We start from the raw sequence: 22,259 nt of genomic DNA, 5'->3' as shown, positions 1-22,259 counted from the left end.
CTAAAACTTCTACAGAAAGATAAATAAGAATGTCTAGAAAATACCAAAAGAGTAAAGGGAAACATGAAACTAGCCCTATCATTAACATGTATTACAAAGAGATATGAATTACAATAGTCCTATTAGGCAGACAGAGCAATAGAATAGAATAGAAAGACTAAAAATAGAATTAAATTAAAAGGAATTTAGTATATGGTAAAGGTTACCTTTTAAATCATAAGGAAGAAGACTAGTCAAAATATGACAGGAAAACTAGATAGCCATCTGAAAAACTAAAGGTAGATTCTGACCTCCCATTTTACAACCAACAATAAAAAAAAGCAAAATCAGATGAATCAGCAGTATAAAAATTTAAAAATGAAACCATAAAATACTAAAAGAAGTTGAGAGAAAAAGAAATTTAATTTTATAATTTTGGCATGGGAAGGTCATTCTATGTTATGACATAAAATCCAAAAGCCATAAAAGAAAAGATTCATGAATTTAACTACATAAAATCAATGTATTTCTATATAGCATAAACAAATGAAAAGATAAAATGACAGCGTGAGAGACATATTCACAACTTTTACTACAGATAATGGTCTATTTCCTTAAAATATAACGACCTCCCCCATAGGAATAAGAAAAGGCCACCAGTATAATAGAAAAATGGGCAAAAATGTGAAGTTTGCTTAAAGAAATACAAATGGCTCCTAAGTAAATAAATTTATACTAAAAATATGATCAGACTTATTTGTGATAAGTAAAACACAAATTAAAACTACAGTGAGATAGACTTTGTACCTATCATGTTGACAAAATTCAAGAAGTTTGATAATGCATTATATTGGTAAGGGTGTGGAGAAATAAGCACCTCAGACATTGCTGGTGAGATAAAAATTGGTTCAAACTTTACAGAGGAAAGTTGGCAATATCTAAATTTGCCCAGATGCCAAATGCCCAGTAATTCCATTTCTGGGTATTTGTCCTACAAATAAAGTGTGAAGATGATGCATTTGCAAGGATATTTTTTGCACATTCTTTACAACAGCAAACTAGTTGATACAACACCAGTGTCACAATTAATTAAATATTTATTTAATTAGGGGGACAAGTGTGAGGGGGAATCACTTTTCTCTAATACTTTTGTGCCTTTTGCACCTTGTGACTTCTGTTCACTGGATGTGTATAAACTGAAAGTATTTTACTTAAAAGTTTAACATGAACCAATAAGAAACTAGCTATCTTTGGCCACGTGATAATTATTAAATTGCAAGTCACCTGATTGTTAATAGTTAAAGAAGGTTTGTAAGTACAGGGGTAAAAATGAGAAATGCTTATTTCGTAAAGATTAAAATATTGCTTTAAGGCATGATTCGACAGTGATTTTAATCCCAAATGTATGCTGCGGTAATGTTATGTATGAGCCCCCCCCAATCCCCTCCCACCATCCACATCACAAACAAGGGCCGACTACCTCACTGATCCCAAACATTTCCTCTGAAAAGCGATCAATGTCCCCTGCCTGGCCATTAAATAGATTTTGAAAACCTCTTCAATCCATATCAGTCTCACATCCTTATTTAGTTCCTCAGATTGGCCCTCAGCTGGGAATTGTGCAGGCGACTGTGGTTCTGTTGTGCTCACCACTCGCTTGAAGGGTCCCATCAATCACTATCTCCAGGCCTTTTCTGATGCAATGTAGCTTGTTCTTTGTCTTTCTTAAAAACTGAATGGCTGTTAAATTATCCATTTATCATCCTTCAGATTTTCCGTTCAGTTTCTCAGGCCCGCTCAGGGCTGTCTCTTCTACCTTGTTTGCTGACTTCTCATTCCATGTTCCCCGTCCTGGGAGGCATCTCGGTTCACCATGCTGTCCTTCAAAACGAACGCCCGGGTTCCAGCTGCTTTCAGCTTGTTTGGAATCTGCATCATTACTCATGTAGATTTCCTCTTCAAATTCTGTCCCTTCAGGATAGCCTTGAAAACTTGGAGGTAATGTTTCAAGTTTTCCATGTAGGTGGCAGGGTGTACTGGGACAAATCCTAAATGGAAGGTAAATAATCTCGGGTTCTAAATCTGCTTTTGCTGCTATCAAGTCAGGTCACACACGACCTTTCAGGGTTTCACTTTCCTCATTTACAGATGATCTGCAAGCTCACTTCCAGCTGAACATTGTAATATGAAAATTCATATTACAACGGCCTGTTGTTTTATTTAAACTGGCCCAATAAGGTCATGAGATTGGTGAAACTAATGCCTGCACCCACATCATCTCAGGTGGCAGGGGGCCCTACTGGGCAGGAGCCCAGACTTGAAGGCAGAAAATTCTAAGCTCCATCACTTAATATCTGTGTACTCGTAGGCAAGATACAGATACAGACTCAGTTTTCACACTGAGAAGGGGGATAATAGTAGTATCTAACTTGATATTGCGAGGAGGATTAAATCAGGTGACACTGGGACAGTCAGATGGGTGCCTGTAAGTAAGTAGTCAAGAAATATTGTTGCTATTGATGCACTGTATTTTAGTGAGGCAGGTGGTGTGGCTGTTATTATCCCAATTTAAAACAGAGGCTACTGAAGCTTAGAGGTAATATTAATGATAATAACAATAATAGTGACTCACGATGTATGCAGGGCTTTAATGTACAATGTTTATTCTTCCCAAAGCATGTCCATATACTTCATCTCCCTTTGTTCAGATTTTGGAAAGGTTGAGATCAACCATCATCAATTCGTTTTACTCCAAGAAGAAAGTCACTTTGTAAGGTTAAAATCTTAAAAAAATTAGCAGAGTGGAGTGACTTTCAGTCAAACCTACAAGCCAGTCATGATCACCAGAAATGGACAGTTCGGGGAATGAGCTTGGGGTTTGACGAGCGGGGAGGGCAGGTCTGAAAGAGGATGCTTTCAGGAGCCCTCGGCCCTTACGGCTTCATCTGAGGCCGCCTTTCTTTTCCCTCTGTTTCTTCCTTCTTCTCGGTAGGTCTCTGTTGTTTTCTTTCTCTTTTCCTATTTAGAGTTTTCAATTGTTCAGACTCTGTGGTACTAAGATCACAGATGACATTTTAAGTCAAGGACTTGGAGAATAATTTTTCCTTTTCTGTTATTTTATGGTTCTGTGGTTTACACTCCCTTTGCTTATAGGAGGCATTGGCTCATATGCTGAACTCCCCCTAATTCGCTGGGGCGATTCTGAGCAGCAAGTATAACCTTCCTAGTTTTTCAGCTATGAAATAATGACAGAAATGCTAACACACGCCACAGGGCAGCTCGGGAATGGTGGCTTATTTTGGGCCCGTTGAAAGCACAAGATGCTGAGGGAACACAAAATCCTCTCAGTCCTGAGGTGATAATCTGCTCCTTCCTGTTTCTGTCATGTGCGTGCACTGGCCATGTTGCTGAGGCAGTCCCGCGGGGTGTCCCGCAGCTGAGCGACACCTTACACACTGCTGCTCCAGCTTGGATGAGGGCGGAGGTTGGTGGCACTTAGTGTGTGCTGGGACTTGTGGCTGAGTAACAGAGACAGTGAATGCAAATGGTAGAATTGCTAATAATGGGAAGTGCAAAGAGTCCCAGAGGCAGGAATGTCTACCTCTTGATGGCAAATAGAAGTCTTTATAAGAAGCCTGTCATCTGACCAGATTCCTAAATTAAGAATAGGATTTGCTGGGGGAGGAGGGGGAAAAGTAGGCCTGGCAGAGATATGAGCAAAGCCACAAGGTGTGTGTGTGTGTGTGTGTGTGTGTGTGTGTGTGTGTGTGTGTGTGTGTCCCATTAGTGGGGCAGCGGTTTGGGAAATGGCTGGTGGCCAGTTATACCCAGGGCAGAGGGGAGAAAGGAAGGAGAGAGGGAAGTGAGCAGGGAAGGGCAGATGTGCCCTCTTAGACTGCTTTCCTCTAGTAATGGGGAGGGGAGTCTGAAAGACCCACTTTAAGAAGATAACTCTGGTGTGAATGTGGAGGATGGCATCTTGGGGGTGAAACTGGGGAGGGGCTGCTGAGCATGACCAGGGGCTGAGAAGGCAGCTGGCACTGAGGGCAGAGTCAGGAGAGCCCTTCCCATGTAGGGGACCCAGAAGAGGGAGAGAAGTCATGACATGGCAACTAGGAAACAACAGAGAAGAAAAAAACCAAGCATTTGGTCTTGTTTTATCTTTTTGATATTAGAGAGTTTTTGAAGTTGTCTTTAGTTTTTTGCGTTTGCTGTGCTCTGAACTTTTTTCCCTTCATGTTTTTTGATTTGCTTTCATTCCTTCATATTAGAGGATTTCCTCAGACATACTGTGGCCATTACGTCTGCATGCATTTAAGTGCAAGGCCCTGAAAGACTTATTCAGGCAGTGAGAAAAGTGGGAAGTAGAAGTGGGAGAGGCTGACCAACTGGTGGGCTTCACTGAAAGCTCATCCTGCAGGGGGTTGACTCTTTCATTAAGAGAGTCCCAAGTGCAGATATTTTCTCTGAGGCTATTTTGCTCCCTAAAGAGAAATCCCACTTTTCTGCTTCTGGTGCCAACTGCTGCTGGTGTCCTGGGTGCAGAGTAGGAGGTTATCTGGAGGTCCAGCTAGTCATCCACAGATTTTCACTTTTGGCCACAAGTTCCCCCAATTAGTGCTCTGAGAGGGTTGCTCCTGGGTCTCCTGGCTTGGCAGTGGTTTGCAGAGGCTGTTTACCTGGCTGTGTGGTGGTGGAGATTTCTGAGACCCCATCTGCCGACTTCTAACTTTTCCTCTTGGCTCCAGGCTCCAGGCTCACCCTTGCTGTGGATCAAATTGTGTCTCCACAAAAGATACATTGAAGTCCTAACCCCTGCTACCTAGGAATGTAACCTTATTTGGAAAAAGGGTCTTCACAGCTGTGATCAAGTTAAGATGAAGTCGCACTGCATTGGGTGGGCCCTAAATCCAATGGCTGGTGTCCTTTTAAGAAGGCCGTGTGAAGACAAAGGAACCCAGAAGACAGAGCAAAAAATTGGAGTGATGCATCTACAAACCCAGCAATGCCAAGGATTGCTGGCAACCACTGCAAGCTGGCAGAAAGGCAGGGAACAAATTTTCTGTCAGAGCCACTAGAGAGAACCAAGTCTGCCATACCTTGTTTATAGACTTCCAGCCTTCAAAACTGTGAGAGAACAGGTTTCTGCTGCTTTAAGCCACCCAGTGTGTGGTACTTTGTTAGGTAGCACTGGGAAACTAATGTACCCCCTCTTGGCTGGGCTTGGCCCCTCTAAGTCCTGAGCCTCTCGGGAGTTCCTTCTGAAGGACAGATCAGCTCACCCCTTCTGCAGGGGACACCATTCTAGAATGTTTCTTCCTTTCCAGCTTCCAATATTTGAGAATATCTTATCTCCTCTCATATTCTGTTGTCCTTGAGATTCTATATCCCTTCTTTAAAAAAAAATAATTTCAGCTTCATTATTTCTAATCTTAACACTTAACAATGTTAAATAAGTCAATAAAATATTGAATAAAGGTGCTCATTTCAGAAGCATCTCTACTAGCAAACAAAAAAAAAAGGGGAATGACTGAGTAAATTATAACAAGTTAACTGAATACTAGGCTGCTGTTTCAAAAGCTACCATTAAGATTCTGTTGGGAATGTGGAAACATGGTATAAACTGTATGTTAAGTGACCAAAGCAGAATACACTAGTGCACCTGGATAAAAATGTGTTTATATGTGGACAATAGCATGAAGGGGCAGCACAGGAAGAAGAGAATATGAGGCCCTCTTTCTCCTAACAACCTGCTCTTGACAATTTAGGTATTCTCTATGGCCTTATGTGTTTTCTCTACCATATTCCTCATTTCCTTGTGAGTCCACATCAGCAGAGTCATTAACACCCTCACTTTTACCAGCAGTCTGTTCAAGGAAATCTAGGCTTTTGCTATCATGCTTCCCCAAATTCTCCCAGTCTCTTCCCATTGCCCAAGAAAGCTTATATCTTTCTAAAAATTCCTTTATTATTGATGGAATTCTCAGAAGGATGAGGAGATAAACTAGTGAGATCGATCTGCCATCTTTTTTGGCACATCAACCCCCTTTATGTGTGAAAGTGTTAGATCAAGGAAACTTCACATGAAGTATTTCTGAGAAAGTTTTCTTAGCAACCAGCTAAACAAAATCCATGAGTCCATTTGGATTTCTAGGAATTGCTGTCCCTAGAATATCTACTCTGGTTCTTGTATCCTGCTGTCAGAAGGATTCAGTTTTATTCTGTAAATGGGAGGTTTGAAAAGGTAGCAATTGCCTTTCATTTCCTCCAGGCGGTGTGGTGGGAAAAAGCAGCAGGTAAGACTGAGCTGAAAGACTTGGCTTTGAAATTCTGAATCTGCTATGTATTAACTGCTTCACGCTAACCACACCCACTAGCTTCCTTAGGTTTCTGGTTCCTCAAATGTTAAATTTACGGGATTAGACATTATGGGATTTAGAGTAAAGTATTTTCTTCCTTCACAGAGTTCAGGTCAAATTAAATTGTGTACATAAAATAATTTTGTAAACATAATCAATATTCAATCAATGTCTGCTTTCTGAAAAAGTATACACAAAGATATCCTTGCATCTGTAGGACTCTAATACTGCACTTCTTTACCAAGAACCCATTCAGATAGGAGCCTTTAACTTGGTTTTAGATTCTGGCTAATATACTCAGTTGCTGGGCGGTCATGTTGGTTGATACATGAGGTTGAGAGCTGGGCTCTCTCTACAATCAGACTGCCGTATAGCATCTGCTTGCTAAGATGTGGCAATGGGCTTTCAGTGATTTATTTAATATTTTTACAGTTGCAGCTCAGATAATTAAATGTAAGAGTGGTGACAGCTGAGGATCCAGATAGTGCCTCTTTGAATTCTCTTTGGAAACGTTTAGAATACTACAGAAGATTGGCAATAACATAATAACAACACTTTATGTTTATCTCATGCCTTACTTCCCAGGAGCTCAAACAATGCTAACCCACTAATAAACATTTAATTGCAGAAATTTTGGAGAGGCACTTACAGTGCAAAAAGCAGTCTTTAAAAGAGGACTTGATTCATTTCTTATTGAAAAAATGCAATTTTCTTTCTTTTTCTCTCTCCTTTCCTCCCTCCTTTTCTTCCTTCCCTCTTAATTCCTTCATTCTTCTGAAAAGAGTCAAAGAGAGGGCCATGAAGAAGAGGTAAATCAACTTTTAAAATATACTTTTTAGAAGAACTGGAAAGTAACTTAAGACAGCATTCCAAGCCTTGTATGGACTTGGGCTTAAGTGATTTTTTTTTTGCTTCATGGTTCCGAAGCAGGAACGCTTTTAAAAAGAGTTATTTATGCTGGTCAGCTGGATAAGAAGAAAAAGATCTTATCTTAAATTCTACCTTCAGAAGCCTTACTAGGGAGTGTATTATCACTTTTTCACCAGATTTCAGCATTTTAAAATGGATTCACAATGGCAGTTTTGAGCTCGCAAAATGGATATGAATAGGAATAGATCAAGTGCAACCACTGTAAAAAGTTGTTTTTTATTTAAGTTGCATGAAATAAGAAATTGAAGTCCATTTTTATTTACAAGAAAAATGTACATAGAGCTGGTTGCTTTATCAAGTCAAACTCACTTTTGGAGGTGGAAAGTTTTCTACAAAATCAAACATGCTGGTACATCAGGTATTCAAGAGATGTAGCCAAGGGTATGAGATGCCTTTACCTGACATATATTATGCACAATGCAGGAAGTGACATGAACTTGAATGTTCCTCTATTAATGAGCCTTCTCTGCTATTCAGCACTTTATCCTACACAGTACATTATTATTTAGTGCTTGTATTGATAACTGTTAGGAACTACATAGGATCTGAAAAGTCTTCTAAGTCAAAGAAAGATTACACTTATTTCATGGTAAATTGAGTGTGTTTTATTGCATTTTAATTTGAAATCATATGTATATAATATATAGTATAATTTCTTGAAGTCTACATACATATACTAACTCTATTAACTTGATTATCAAAAACATTTGAAGACCATTTTCTGCCAATGCTGAAAAAAAGAAAACTTCATGCAATTCCTAGTTGAAAAATTTAAGCACTGAAAAATTCATGACTATAAATTGTTCTTTTTATATTAAAATTTAGGGCCAATTCAACCATGATGATAACAAAACCACTTCCTATATCAAAGACTATATACTATAGGTTATATATCAGATGATGGGCAAGTGTATAGCAGTGCATATTCCAATGAAAGGTTTTATATATTTATATATGATAATTTAAAACGACAGTACAGCCCTACTTTCTACAATCCACTGCTTATAACTAATTCTGTGGTACTGCATCCCATCATTCACTCTTCTTCATTCATTCACTTCTTCATTCAACAAACATTTATTGAGTGGTTTGAATATTCTAGGCACTGTGTAGGGTACCAGGAATATGATGGTTCCAAGGAACTAATCTAACAGGAAAGACAGACAGACAGTCACAGCACAGAGTGCAAATGTGTGATTATGAAGAGGTGGATAGAAGGCATAGGAATCAAGGGGAGTAAAGGTTTTACGGAGGAGAGGACAGGTTGGGCTGCAGTCTTCTGGGCAGAAAGGAGAGGGAGGGAGGCAGAAGCCAAGGCAAAGGAAATGGACTAAAGGGTTAGTGAGTCCTGTGCTTTGGGGCAAAGGATGCAAAGATGAGGAGGAGCGTAGGGTGACAGGGGATGAAGCCAAGAGGCAGGGGGCTTCAGAAACGGGGACTATGGAGTGCTAAAGCAGGTAATCTGGAAGGTATCTCACAGACGGTGGAAGTAAAAACTGAAGGTTTTTAAACAGGTGAATGCCAGGATCCATTTTTTTTTTAAAGGCAGATAATTTTAGCAAAAGTTTGAAGGACAAGCTGTAGTGGAGCAGCCTATAAACTACATAAAACTGACACTTTTGAATGTTTATATTTCTTTTCCATTCATATTGGACTAATAGTACATAGGAAATTTGGACATAAACAGGTTTTACTCTCAGTACTCAGGTTTGGTTATAGTATATGTCAGAAGGACAATACTTTGAAATTATTAAACCAATGTATTTTTGGTCTGCTTGAATCGTGATGCCTATAACTCCCTGCCCATTAACTGCGTAGGCAGATGACGGTATCTAGCTAGAAACAACAAGCTGTCATAATTCAGCTTTGAGGTAGAATAGCCCTCAGTGACAGCTTTATGTGGTGAGAAAGGGGGTTTCTAAATACTGGAACCCTGCTTTACCTTCAAAGAATCAAGACTGGCTAAGTCAGATCATCAAGGCTGATTACAGAGCTCTTACTCTGGAGAGCACAGAGGAGACACATAGGGGTCATGCCATCAGACAAGGAAAAGGAAATTTAAACACTTTCTAGTATGGTTGTTAGGGAAGTGGGAGAGGGAGGGAGAGCAGGGGGAAGAGAGAACAGAAAGAGGAAAGAGAGAGAGACCGCAAGGTAGGAGGGGTGAGAGAAGATTGCGATCAATCCTGATGGTCCTGGCCCCACGCTCTGCGGGGGTAGGGGCGAGGGGCACAGCCTGGGGGTGGAGGGAGAGCTTGTCTCTTGAATCTTGGGGCCTAATTCAGAAAAATGACAGAGTTTTTCTAGAACAAGTTGGCATTACCCAGGCAGCATATTAGAAAGTCCTGAGGAAGTTGTGTGGACAGCAGGCTGAAGGGAAAGTAGCAAGGAGTTCATGAGTGTCCCACAGAGGCTGAGCACATGGCAAGAGAACCATTTGATTAGAACCAACCAGGAAGCTGGTGGGGGCTTGCCAGCAGAGGGTACTACAAGGACCAGCAACTTCAGTGGCCACGGCTGGTGGCCAGGGCCTGCACAAAGTGGTCATCACCCCCACCCCCACCATCACACAGGCCAGCCTGACATCGTGTCCGGAGTCCTGACTAGACTCCTCTCAGTCAACCCAGCGGGACCCAACAGGCCACCTGTGTACGCAGGTCCTTCTCCCCCACAGTCACAGAGAGCTTACAAGAACAGATGTCAGCTGCAGAGAAGAAATAGCTTTGACTGGGAACAATTCACCTTTTAGTCCTCTCAGAAGAAATTGAGATCGGTACTTTAATTGTCAAGTTCAGTACCAGGCCCTGATGTGCCCTCTCCTGACCACCAGGAAAAAGGAGAGCCAGACAAATTATAGAGACACAGAAAGATGGTTTCTTTCCTCTTCCTCCCTCTCCCTCTTTCTTTCTTTCTTCTCCAGTCTTCCGAGTAATACATGATCTCATTCTATATGTGCTTCTCCTTTGTAAGGGCAAGGTAGAAATTAGCCACAAGTATTTCTTCCTCTTATCTACAAGAACACAAATGTCACAGAGAAAACATTTATAGGAAACTGACTTGGGTGGTATCGTTTGTTTTTTTTTCAGTATTTGGTGAAATTGTTTTATTCTCTACACATATTCCATTTCTTGTAGGCTTTTAAGAGGACATGTTACATTCTAACTAGTCACTCTGTAGCTCATTACTTATTCTTTTTAAAAAAAAATTGGATACAAGGCATGAACTATTTGGGAACATTGAGGTGTTTTTTAAGTACATTTATAGGTACCCAGAAAGATTGTTTTAGAGTAGCACCTTATATCTCTACTTCAGTTTATCAATTCTAATTCCCAGCTCTAGAATTTCAACTATATTTTAGAGATTTGTTTTTCTCCCTTCTTTCCAGAGAGCATATTAATAATTGTATCAGGTGGAATATGTTTTCCAAAAATGACCATTTCAGGAGGAGGAAAAGATGGTGGCATGAGTAGGGTGGTGGAAATATCCTCCCCAAACCATATATATTTTGAAAATACAGTAAATACAACTATTCCTAAAAGAGTGACCAGAAGATACAGTACATGAACCAGGCTACATCTGTGAGAACCCAACATCTCATGGAAAAGGGTAAGATACAAAGCCATGACCCGGCAGGACCTGAGCACTACCCTGACCCTAGCTCACCGGCAGGAGGAAAAGAATCAGAGTGAGGAGGGAGTGGAAGCACAGGTCTGCTAAATAACCAGCTCTAGTAATCTGCCCCAGGAGCATAGACAAACATTTCATGGTGTTCTGGATATTAGAGGAACAGAAAAGCAAAATCGGAGACTAAGACTGCAAACAGGTTCCCAGAGCCGGCTGCTCTGGGACAAAAGAAAAGCATGCACTTTAAAAGTCTTAAAGGGACAAGGGTTTAACAGGTGGACAAAATCATCCTGGCACACTCAGCCCAGCAGGCTGGGAATTTTAAGGAACCTCAGGTGCCTTAACTCCCTGGTTGGCATCGCAGCTCTGAGGCCACTCATGCGATAAGCAGCCTGCCATTCCTTCCTCCCCACCGGCACTGCAAGCAAACCGGCTGTCCCCACCATTGCTGCAGACCAGCTGGGGAGCAGCCCTGCCTACAGCAACCACACAGCTTAACACAGAGGCTTCTCACTGTGTGTGGCTAAGCAGCCCAGACCCAGAGGCTGCTCCTTGCGCACAGTTGACTGGCACAGACAATGGACATGGGCACAGAGTCCGGAAGGCACGAAGGGGCTTTGTTCCCACAACAGAACACGTGCCACTCGCCAGCAATCCCCGCCAGCACTCTAGGCCATCCCAAGGGCTGTCCCACCCATGGCAGCTCAGAGGATTAACCTAGAGGCTGCTCCCTGAGTGCAGTTAACTGGCACAGACAGCGGAGGTGGGTGTGGAGACTGGGAGGCACAAAGGGGCCTTGTCCTTGTAGCAGACAGATGCACTGCTAGCCTGCGAACCCTACCAGTGTCCTAGGCCAACCTGAGGGCCGCCCTGCCCACAGCAGCCTAGGGGATTAATGCAGAAGCTACACCCTGTGTGCAGTTAACTGGCACAGACAGCAGAGACAGGCAAGGTGACTGGCAAGCAGGAAGAGACTTTGTTCTCCCAGCTGACACATGTGCCACTCACCAGTGACCACTCCCATTGCCATGAAGAGGCAGAAGAACCTTGTGAAAATCCCTAAAACACCAGAGAGAGGGCTTGGTGAGACTGAAATCACCAATCTTCCTGAAAAAGAATTTAAAAAATGTCATAATCATGCTGATGGAGCTATAGAGAAATATTCAAGAGCTAAGGGATGAATTCAGGAGGGAGATAACATAAATGAAACAAACAATGGAAGGATTTAAGAACAGACAGGATGAGGTGGAAGAGACCTTTAATGGAATAGGAATCAGAGAACAGGAATACAGAGAAGCTGATGCAGAGAGAGACAAAAGGACCTCTAGGAATGGCAGAATATTAAGAGAACTGTGTGACCAATCCAAACGGAACAATATTCGCATTATAGGGGTACCAGAAGAAGACAGAGAAAAAGGGATTGAAAGTGCCTTTGAAGAAATAAGTGCTGAAAACTTCCCCAATTTGGGGAAGGAAATGGTCTCTCAGGCCATGGAAGTCCACAGATCTCCCATCACAAGGGACCCAAGGAGGACAACACCAAGACATACAATAATTAAAGTGGCAAAGATCAAAGACAAGGACAGAGTATTAAAACCAGCCAGAAAGAGAGAAAAGATCACCTACAAAGGAAAACCCATCAGGCTATCATTGGACTTCTCAGCAGAAACCTTACAGGTCAGAAGGGAATGGCATAATATATTCAATGCAATGAACCAGAAGGGCCTCGAACCAAGAATACTGTGTCCAGCCAGATTATCATTTAAATTTGAAGGAGGGATTAAACAATTCCCATATAAGCAAAAGTTGAGGGAATTTACCTCCCACAAACCATCTATACAATGTATTTTAAAGGGATTGCACTAGATGAAAGTATGCCTAAGTCTAAATAGCTGTCACCAGAGAAAATAAAACTATAGCAGAGAAAGTACACCAACTAAATACTAACTAAATGCAAAATAAAATCAGCTATCCACAAAATCAGTCAAGGGAAACACAAAGAGTACAGAATAAAACACCTAACATATAAAGAGTGGAGGAGGAAGAATAAGAAGGGAAAGAAATAAAGAATCATCAGACAGTGTTTATAATAGCACAATAAATGAGTTAAGTTAGATGGTTAGATAGTAAAGGAGTTGCAGTTGAACATTTGGTAACCACGAATTCAAAGCCTGCAATGGCAATAAGTACATATCTATCGATAACCCCCTAAATGTAAATGGACTGAATGCACCAATCAAAAGGCACAGAATAATAGAAAGAATAAAAAAGCAAGACCCATCTATATGCTGCTTACAGGAGACTCACTACAAATCCAAAGACATACACAGACTAAAAGTGAAGGGATGGATAAAGATATTTCATGCAAACAATAAGGAGAAAAAAGCAGGAGTTGCAGTACTTGTATCAGAGAAAATAGACTTCAAAACACAGAAAGTAACAAGAGATAAAGAAGGAAATTACATAATGACAAGGGGCCAGTCCAACAAGAGGATATAACCATTATAAATATCTCTGTACCCAACACAGGAGCACCTATACATGTGAAACAACTACTAACAGAATTAAAGGGTGAAATAGTATGCAATGCATTCATTGTAGGAGACTTCAACACACCACTCACTCCAAAGGACAGATCAACCAGACAGAAAATAAGTAAGGACACAGAAGCACTGAATAACACATTATAGCAGATAGACCTAACAGACATATATAGAACATTCCATCCAAAAGAAGCAGAATACACATTCTTCTCAAGTGCATATGGAACATTTTCCCGAATAGACCACATACTAGGCCACAAAAAGAGCATTAGCAAATTAAAAAAGATTGAAAATGTACCAACCAACTTCTCAGGTCACAAAGGTGTAAAACTAGAAATAAATTGTACAGAGAAAACAAAAAGGCTCACAAACACATGAAGGCTGAACAACATGCTTTTAAATAATCAGTGGATCAATGACCAAATTAAAACAGAGATCAAGCAATATATGGAGACAAATGAAAACAACAGCACAAAGCCCCAACTTCTGTGGGACACAGCAAAGGCAGTTCTAAGAGGAAAGTGTATAGCAATCCAGGCCTATTTAAAGAAGGAAGAACAATCCCAAATGAATAGTCTAATTCACAATTATTGAAACTGGAAAAAGAAGAACAAATGAGGCCCAAAGTCAGCAGAAGGAGGGACATAATAAAGATCAGAGAAGAAATAAATAAAATTGAGAAGAATAAAACAATAGAAAAAATTAATGAAACCAAGAGCTGGTTCTTTGAGGAAATAAACAAAATAGATAAACCCCTAGCGAGACTTATTAAGAAAAAAAGAGAATCTACACACATAAACAAAATCAGAAATGAGAAAGGAAAAATCACTATGGACACCACAGAACTACAAAGAATTATTAGGAATACTGTGAAAAACTGTATGCTAACAAACTGGATAACCCAGAAGAAATGGGCAACTTTCTAGAAAAATACAACCTTCCAAGACTGACCCAGGAAGGAACAGAAAATCTATACAGACCAATTACCAGCAATGAAATTGAACCAGTAATCAAAAAAGTACCCAAGAACCAAACCCCAGGCCAGATGGATTCACCACTGAATTTTACCAGACATATAGAGAAGACATAATACCCATTCTCCTTAAAGTTTTCCAAAAAATAGAAGAGGAGGGAATACTTCCAAACCATTCCATGAAGCCAGCATCACTCTAATGCCAAAACCAGGCAAAGACACCACAAAAAAAGAAAACTACAGACCAATATCCCTGATGAACATAGATACAAAAATACTCAACAAAATATTAGCAAACTGAATTCAAAAATATCAAACAGGATCATATACCATGATGAAGTGGGATTCATCCCAGGGATGCAAGGATGGTACAATATTAGAAAATCCATCAATATAATCCACCACATCAACAAAAAGAAGGACAAAAACCACATGATCATCTCCATAGAAGCTGAAAAAGTGTTCAACAAAATTCAACATCCATTTATGATAAAAACTCTCAACAAAATGGGTATAGAGGGCCAGTACCTCAACATAATAAAGGCCATGTATGACAAACCCACAGCCAACATCATACTTAACAGCAAGAAGTTGAAAGCTTTTCCCCTAAGATCAGGAACAGGACAAGGACGCCCACTCTCCCTGCTTTTATTCAACATAGTGCTGGAGGTCCTAGCCACGGCAATCAGACAACACAAAGAAACAAAAGGCATCCAGATTGGTATTTAAGAAATCAAACTGCCATTGTTTGCAGATGACATGATATTGTACATAAAAAACCCTAAAGAATCCACTCTAAATCTACTAGAACTAATATCTGAATTCAGGAAAGCTGCTGGATACAAAATTAATACACAGAAATCTGTTGCATTCCTATACACTAATGATGAACTAGCAGAAAGAGAAAACAGTTCCATTCACAATTTTATCAAAAAGAATAAAATACCAGGGAATAAACCTAACCAAGGAAGTGAAAGACCTATACCCCAAAAACTACAAGACACTCTTAAGAGAAATTAAAGAGGAAATTCATAATAAATGTAAATTCATCCCATACTTTTGGGTAGGAAGAATTAATATTGTCAAAATGGCCATCCTGTCTAAAGCAATCTAGTGATTCAATGCAATCTCTATGAAAATACCAACAACATTCTTCAATGAACAATAACATATAGTTCTCAAATTCATATGGAACCACAAAAGACCCCAAATGGCCAAATAAATCCTGAGAAAGAAGAATAAAGCAGGGGTGATCTTGCTTCCCAACGTCAAGCTGTACTACAAAGCCACAGTAATCAAGACAATTTGCTATTGGCACAAGAACAGACCCACAGTCCAGACATAAACCCAAGCATATATGGTCAATTAATATATGATTAAGGAGCCGTGGATATACAATGGGGAAATGACAGCCTCTTCAACAGCTGGTGTTGGCAAAACTGGACAGCTACATGTAAGAGAATGAAACTGGATTACTGTCTAACTCCATACATAAAAGTAAACTCCAAATGGATCAAAGACCTGAATGTAAGTCATGAAACCATAAAACTCTTAGAAGATAACATAGGCAAAATCTCCTGAATATAAATATGTCAACTTCTTCATGAACATATCTCTCTGGGCAAGGGAGACAAAAGCATAAATAAACAGGTGGGACTATATCAAAGTAAAAAGCTTCTGTACAGCAAAGGGCACCACCAGTAGAACATAAAGGCATCCTCCATATGGGAGAATATATTCAGAAATGACATATCCAATAAGGGGTTAACATCCAAAATATACAAAGAGCTCACACATCTCAACAAACAAAAAGCAAATAATCCAATTAAAATATGGGCAGAAGAGCTGAACAGACACTTCTCCAAAGAAGAAATTCAGATGGCCAACAGGCACATGAAAAGATGCTCCACATCACTAATCATCAGAGAAATGCAAATTAAAACCACAATGAGATATCATCTCACACCAGTTAGGATGGCCACCATACAAAAGACAAACAACAACAAATGTTGGCTAGGATGTGGAGAAAGGGGAATCCTTCTACACTGCTGGTGGGAATGTAAACTAGTTCAACCATTGTGGAAAGCAGTATGGAGGTTCCTCAAAAAACTCAAAATAGAAGTACCACTTGACCCAGGAATTCCATTCCTAGGAATTTATCCTAAGAATCCAGGAGCCCAGTTTCAAAAAGACATATGCACCCCTATGCTTATAGCAGTACTATTTACAGTAGCCAAGAAATGGAAGCAACCTAAGTGTCCATCAGTAGATGAATGATAAAGAAGATATGGTACATATACACAATGGAATATTACTCAGCCATAAAAAGAAAACAAATCCTAACACTTGAAACAACATGGATGGAGCCAGAGGGAATTATGCTCAGTGAAATAAGCCAGGCAGAGAAAGACAAGTGTCAAATGATTTCACTCATCTGTAGAGTATAAGAACAAAGCAAAAACTGAAGGAACAAAACAGCAGCAGATTCACAGAACCCAAAAATGGACTAACAGTTACCAAAGGGAAAGGGACTGGGGAGGATGGGTGGGAAGGGAGGGAGAAGGGGAATAAAGGGCATTATGATTAGCACACATAATGTAGGAGGGAGTGCACGGGGAAGTCACTATAGCACAGAGAAGACAAGTAGTGACTCTATAGCATCTTACTATGCTGATGGACAGTGACTGTAATGAGGTATGTGGTGGGGGCTTGATAATGGGGGGAATCTAGTACCCACAATGTTGCTCATGTAATTATATATTAATGATACCAAAAAAAAAAGACCGTTTCAACTGAAGGCAGAAAAAAGGACAAAAGTTACTGTAACCATAACATCAGAAGCCCTGCCTGCTGCAGAAACTCCATGATATTTTTACAAAGAAGCACTACACTTGCCAAACTCTTCCTCCTTCTAATGGAGAAAGAGATGATTCTTGCTATGCCCTGTCTAGGTCAAGCTTTTTTTGCATTATGTGTGAAAAACATCTATTCCACAATCAAGATCCAGTTTGGAATGAGCTGAAAATCTGATAAGGTTCATAATAAAAATTAAGTCCCTTAATCCTTAATAAACAATGTTTCTAATGTGTCTGTGCCTCATTAAAATTCTAGGGACACTTATGTTTGATTAAGTTGAGAATGAAAACAAAGGGTAAAACCTTAGCTGGCTGTTGCAAAAAGAAGCTGTGATGTTGCCACATCAGGTTTTCTGTTTATCCCTAAGGCTGCTGCAGCAATTACTTCAAATTTTGATGGTTTTTTTCTCTCTCTCTCTCTCTCTTCTTTCTTTCTATTTTTTGTCCCTCCAAAGCTGTTGAGCAGCAGGCTAATGGATCCCCAGCAGGGAGCAAAGACAGCAGAAAGCAGAGGAATCAGATGTCAATGTATTCCTTTGAGATACCCTGCTAGGACAGAGCTAACTAACCACGGTTTAGTCTTCTCTTGGGTACCACACTCTGATGGTTCCCTGCCCACTCTTGGCTTCCTATATGCTTCCTGATTAAAATGCTGTCACATATAAATCATGACTTTTGCCTGCTAGGCCCATTTATTATTTTTTTTAAAGAAAAGTTTGGAACCATAACATTAAAAAGATGAGCAAGAATTATATACTCACAGATAGACCTATATAAGCATGTTGCATCTCACTATTATATAACTATCCATGGGTCTGGGGCTGTTCTCTGTACGTTCTTTCTCTATCGGCCACTTTATTGATATACTTTTATATATTTTCTGTCAGTGACTTTCAGTAAATCACTGGATTACTTAGGAAACTTCCTAATTGTGGGTAAAATTGCAATATTTCCAGAACCTTTCACCGGCTTTAGTACATCTCCATATCAATAGGTAATTACAAGGGCGAGTGAGGGCTTCTCTGGACGGGAGAGGTTGGATGGAGCTCTCTCTTCTTCTGCAGCTGGATCGGGAGAAACATAAGAAATAAACAGATTTCTCCCACTTTATTTCTCCCTTTGACAGATTTCAGTTTCAAAGGTAATTTGCCCCGGGATTTTTCCCCCTGGAGTCACACTAATGAATAAATTTTGTGGGGCTGGGACATTCTTATTGTTTTTGCTCAACATAGGCACAAATTGATTGGAAACTGAAGTTTTCTCAGACATAAGAGTCTCAATTTTAAATGCAATGGGCATAGAAAATGTACCAGTGTAGTTTTTCCGGGTTCCCACACAGGCATACAAATAAGTAGCCCTTCTGGTGCTTAAGAGTAGTGATTTTCTACCCTTTGTTTAGAGGAGAGAAAAAGTTCAGCAAACTGGAGTGAAAGCGGCAAGTGCTTGATCGGATATTTGACAAGCACAACCCTAAGCTAGCTGATGGGTGCCTTTGCTTAGCTTCCTCACTGGACTGCATCTTTCTGCACTGTTCCACCAGCAGAGGGATTCCACGGCTCTACAAAATGTCTGTTTGCCTCAGGCTCTACATGAGGTTTCCTGCCACCCAAACCTGCCCTATAGGTCAGGGCCCTGGCTGTAAGAGAGAAAACTGCTTACCTGTAGGTATTACTCTGTATCCTTTTGCCCGATGCCCAGAATGACTTAACAAGGTCACACTGGATACTTATGCCCTGTAATTCAGACCAATCACATTTGGGGATTCCTGCCATCTGCGTCCTTTCCCATTTACCTTCTAGCTTCTCAGACTCTTCATTTTTGCATTTTCATGTCCAACACCCCATACTGGCCTTTCTGCAACAACGTCAGTTCCTGCCAACGTTTTGCCTCAGTGACTAGTGTCACCTCAGTGACCTTCCTTGCTTGGTGAGTCATTTCCTCAAGATTTTGTCTGGAGCACCGACAGTTCATGTGAGATCATCTCGTTAAAGAACAACAACAAAAAAGCCAGCTGCCTGAGATGGAACAAAATAGGGACTCTCAAAGGGGAAACTTAAAATAACAAGTTTCTGTCTGAGGGTTTCCGAAATGTTGGTTTCAAAGCCGTATAAAGAATTTACAAATGAAATTTCTGAGATTTCTTTTTTAGCAAGTGATAATAAAGAATTCAGAAAAGAGCATTATTTTTCTGCTTTGTGAACTGAGAAGATGCAGCAGCAGGTATGAATATGCATTTTTATAAACAGCTCCGTTCACATCCCTCTTCAGAATGCCATGATGCTCCCTGGTTAGCTTAATAAGAAACAGCTGTGGAAGAATCAGCCCGCAGAGGTGGGATGGGCGTTGAGAGGCCTCTGCACCAAAGCCAATGCTATGAATGAGTGGGACACAACTCTAAGTTGGTAGGAGTGTCACTTCAACTTTCTACAAATTAACTTCCTGTGGATAAAAACAGCACATGCATCTAACTTCACAGATGAGTAGTAAGGAAAAACACGTGAAAAATCAGGTATGATAGATAAGTGTGCTGTGGTAATATTACTCTCTAAATTCTGGAAACTGCTATTTTCTGTTTAAACTCAACTAACTTCCAAAGTATTTAATAGGAAGTGTAAAATAAGCCAAAATGATTGTGAATCAGTAATCAAACAATTAAATTCACCTGGAAAAGCATATGAGAGTCCTTTTCAGCATTTACTGTAACCAGTCACAAAGGAAGAGTGTATGGACTTTGAGTTCATTCCAAAGTAGCTTTGCAAACTAATACCAAAGATTCATCGGTCCCACAAATATTTGTCTTCATTCTCGGAAGTTTTACATACAGTAAAGGAATATATTAATTGCAAGAACTCATCCCATTTATCACCTAAGTGTGCACAGAAAACTGAATAACATTAAAAAGTAATTCAACATGGGTTGTCAAGGTCCATTTAGCAAAGCCAGATGTATTTGACCCAACAGCTGTGGGCTTTACACATGGGGGCCCAGCTTTTTCAGAGGAGCAAGGATGAGAGGAGCAGACAGGAAGAAAAGAGAGTTAAGGATCTTCTTATAATATATACATCATTCTTGATTTTTTTCACCTAATCTTTCATTATTAAGTAAAATAACATTATGTCCCATTTATAACTAAAATATTTTAGATTATTTTGAAACTTTGATTTTATATTATCATATTTTTAATAAATAATATGAAACAAAAAGTGAACTTACTTTTGTTGTTTAGAGCCAAATGTTAAATTACATTTCCATTTTTAAGATAGTATTCTAGGTTTTTATTTCAGGGTAATGTGACAGGGCTCAGCAGTTCCTAAAAGTGCTGGAAACAAAGTGGTAGATAAGCCTGGAACTTAATGATTGTGAGGTCCTTAAAAAACAATACCGTGTTTTTAATGGAGTTACACAGAGTGAGCAACTAAAGTGGTTTTGCTTTCCCTGCATGTGTTTCTCACTTTGAAGATAGAAAAGAAGCTCAGTCTGATTGAGCTAGGTAGGGGGTAAAGAACTTGCCAGGTTTACACATGGAAGCCAATGCTTGGAAGTAGAATTAAAAGCCAATGTACACTAAACTGCCAGCTCTAACCCGTACTCAAAAATTGGAGTGTGAACATTCAAAGCCAATGACACTTGTCTCCTTGCCAGGAGCAGAGTTCCGAACACCAGGCAGCAGAGCTAGAAACCATTAGAGCATCTTGCTTAGAATTCAGTGGTTGGCATTTGTCACATGCATCTTAAAGACAGGCAGATTTTTAAGATGGAAGGTGGTTTTCAAAACCCCGTGGCCCAGACCACGGGATCAGAGCAGAAAACTGTGTTTCATAAAACTCTCATGACTCACATGATATTAATGAAAGTAAACCAAGAATTGTAAAAAAAATTAAAATAAAAAAAGTTTTCCATGGTCAAATGTTTGAGAAATTCAGAATTAATCAGGGTTAGACATGTTTCTTTCCTGAAGGAATTCTCTGAGCCTTCAGTATTTTAATGTTCATGGCAGTGCCCTAGTTGTTTGCCTGACAGCTTTTTTTGAAGAAGTATCTATTAAGCTATGGTCGGATCCTGTGTTCCATCAGGTACGGTTTGGGAAATACTAGATAAAGTATTATTATCACTGCTTTACAGATGAGGGAGTTGAGACCCATGGAGATTATGTTTTAGGAGAATTCAGGTCTCTGGTTCCCCAGTACCAACTTTTACAGGGGGACAGTCAGAAATCCAAGAAAAGATAAAGTGCAACTGAGTCTTAGCAACATACATACCCTGGAAGGGGCTCCTGAAACCAGTGCTTCTGAAAGCAGTGTACGTACACTCTTCTTCCCTGGCTTGGTCAGGACCCGCAGATCCTCCCAAATCATGATTACCTGATACAAAGGCATGCAGATGCTGTCAATCCACTCCAATTGTAACCGAGGCAGTTCATCCTTCCGGTTCCGATCAAAAATAGCCTAGAAGAGGGTGGAGACCCTTGCTATATTATACTGGAGTATTTTACAGGTGCTCTGTCAAATGCTTTACCACAGTGATCCAATTTTTACCAACTGAACACTTCACAAATCACTATCAATCTTTACATGTACTTATTTCTCCTTTATCTGTGGTGAGAAATAAAATATTTTCACTCTTTTTATGAGATGTGTAAGAGAATTTATTTGAACTTTATAGCACACACCTCCTTGAGGCCAAAATCCGTCTTTGGATATTGGTAAACACCACTAAATCAAGCCATCAGGTCCCTGGGAATTGGGTACAAGTCAAGGGGAATGGGATGTGCTTTACTGCCACAAAACAATGCAGGCTTTTATTTTAATGTAAGAGTGGGGGTAGATTGGGATAGACTTAAAGCAATTTCATTTTAAATAGAAACTGCTTGTATTAACTTTTCAGGGTGGGGCGTTGGTTTGACAATACAGTTCTGTGTCATTAATAAATTTCTAAATTTTCATCTATCATCGGATGGATGATGGTGGGAGGTACCTATTCTCTCCTCATTCCCACC

General features: G+C 40.0%; 1 protein-coding gene across 1 annotated transcript in view; it reads right to left on the bottom strand.

The window, feature by feature from the left end:
* Window positions 1-22,259, bottom strand: part of PDE11A (phosphodiesterase 11A) — a 395,750-nt gene that overhangs the window by 12,998 nt on the left and 360,493 nt on the right. Inside the window, exon 19 of the mRNA XM_036879447.2 lies at window positions 21,625-21,708. Coding sequence (XP_036735342.2) covers window positions 21,625-21,708 — 84 coding nt within the window. The remainder of the gene's footprint in view (window positions 1-21,624; window positions 21,709-22,259) is intronic.

Source organism: Manis pentadactyla, chromosome 6, assembly GCF_030020395.1.
Source record: "Manis pentadactyla isolate mManPen7 chromosome 6, mManPen7.hap1, whole genome shotgun sequence".
Classification (NCBI taxonomy): Eukaryota; Metazoa; Chordata; class Mammalia; order Pholidota; family Manidae; genus Manis; species Manis pentadactyla.
This window is presented reverse-complemented; position numbering and strand designations above follow the sequence as displayed.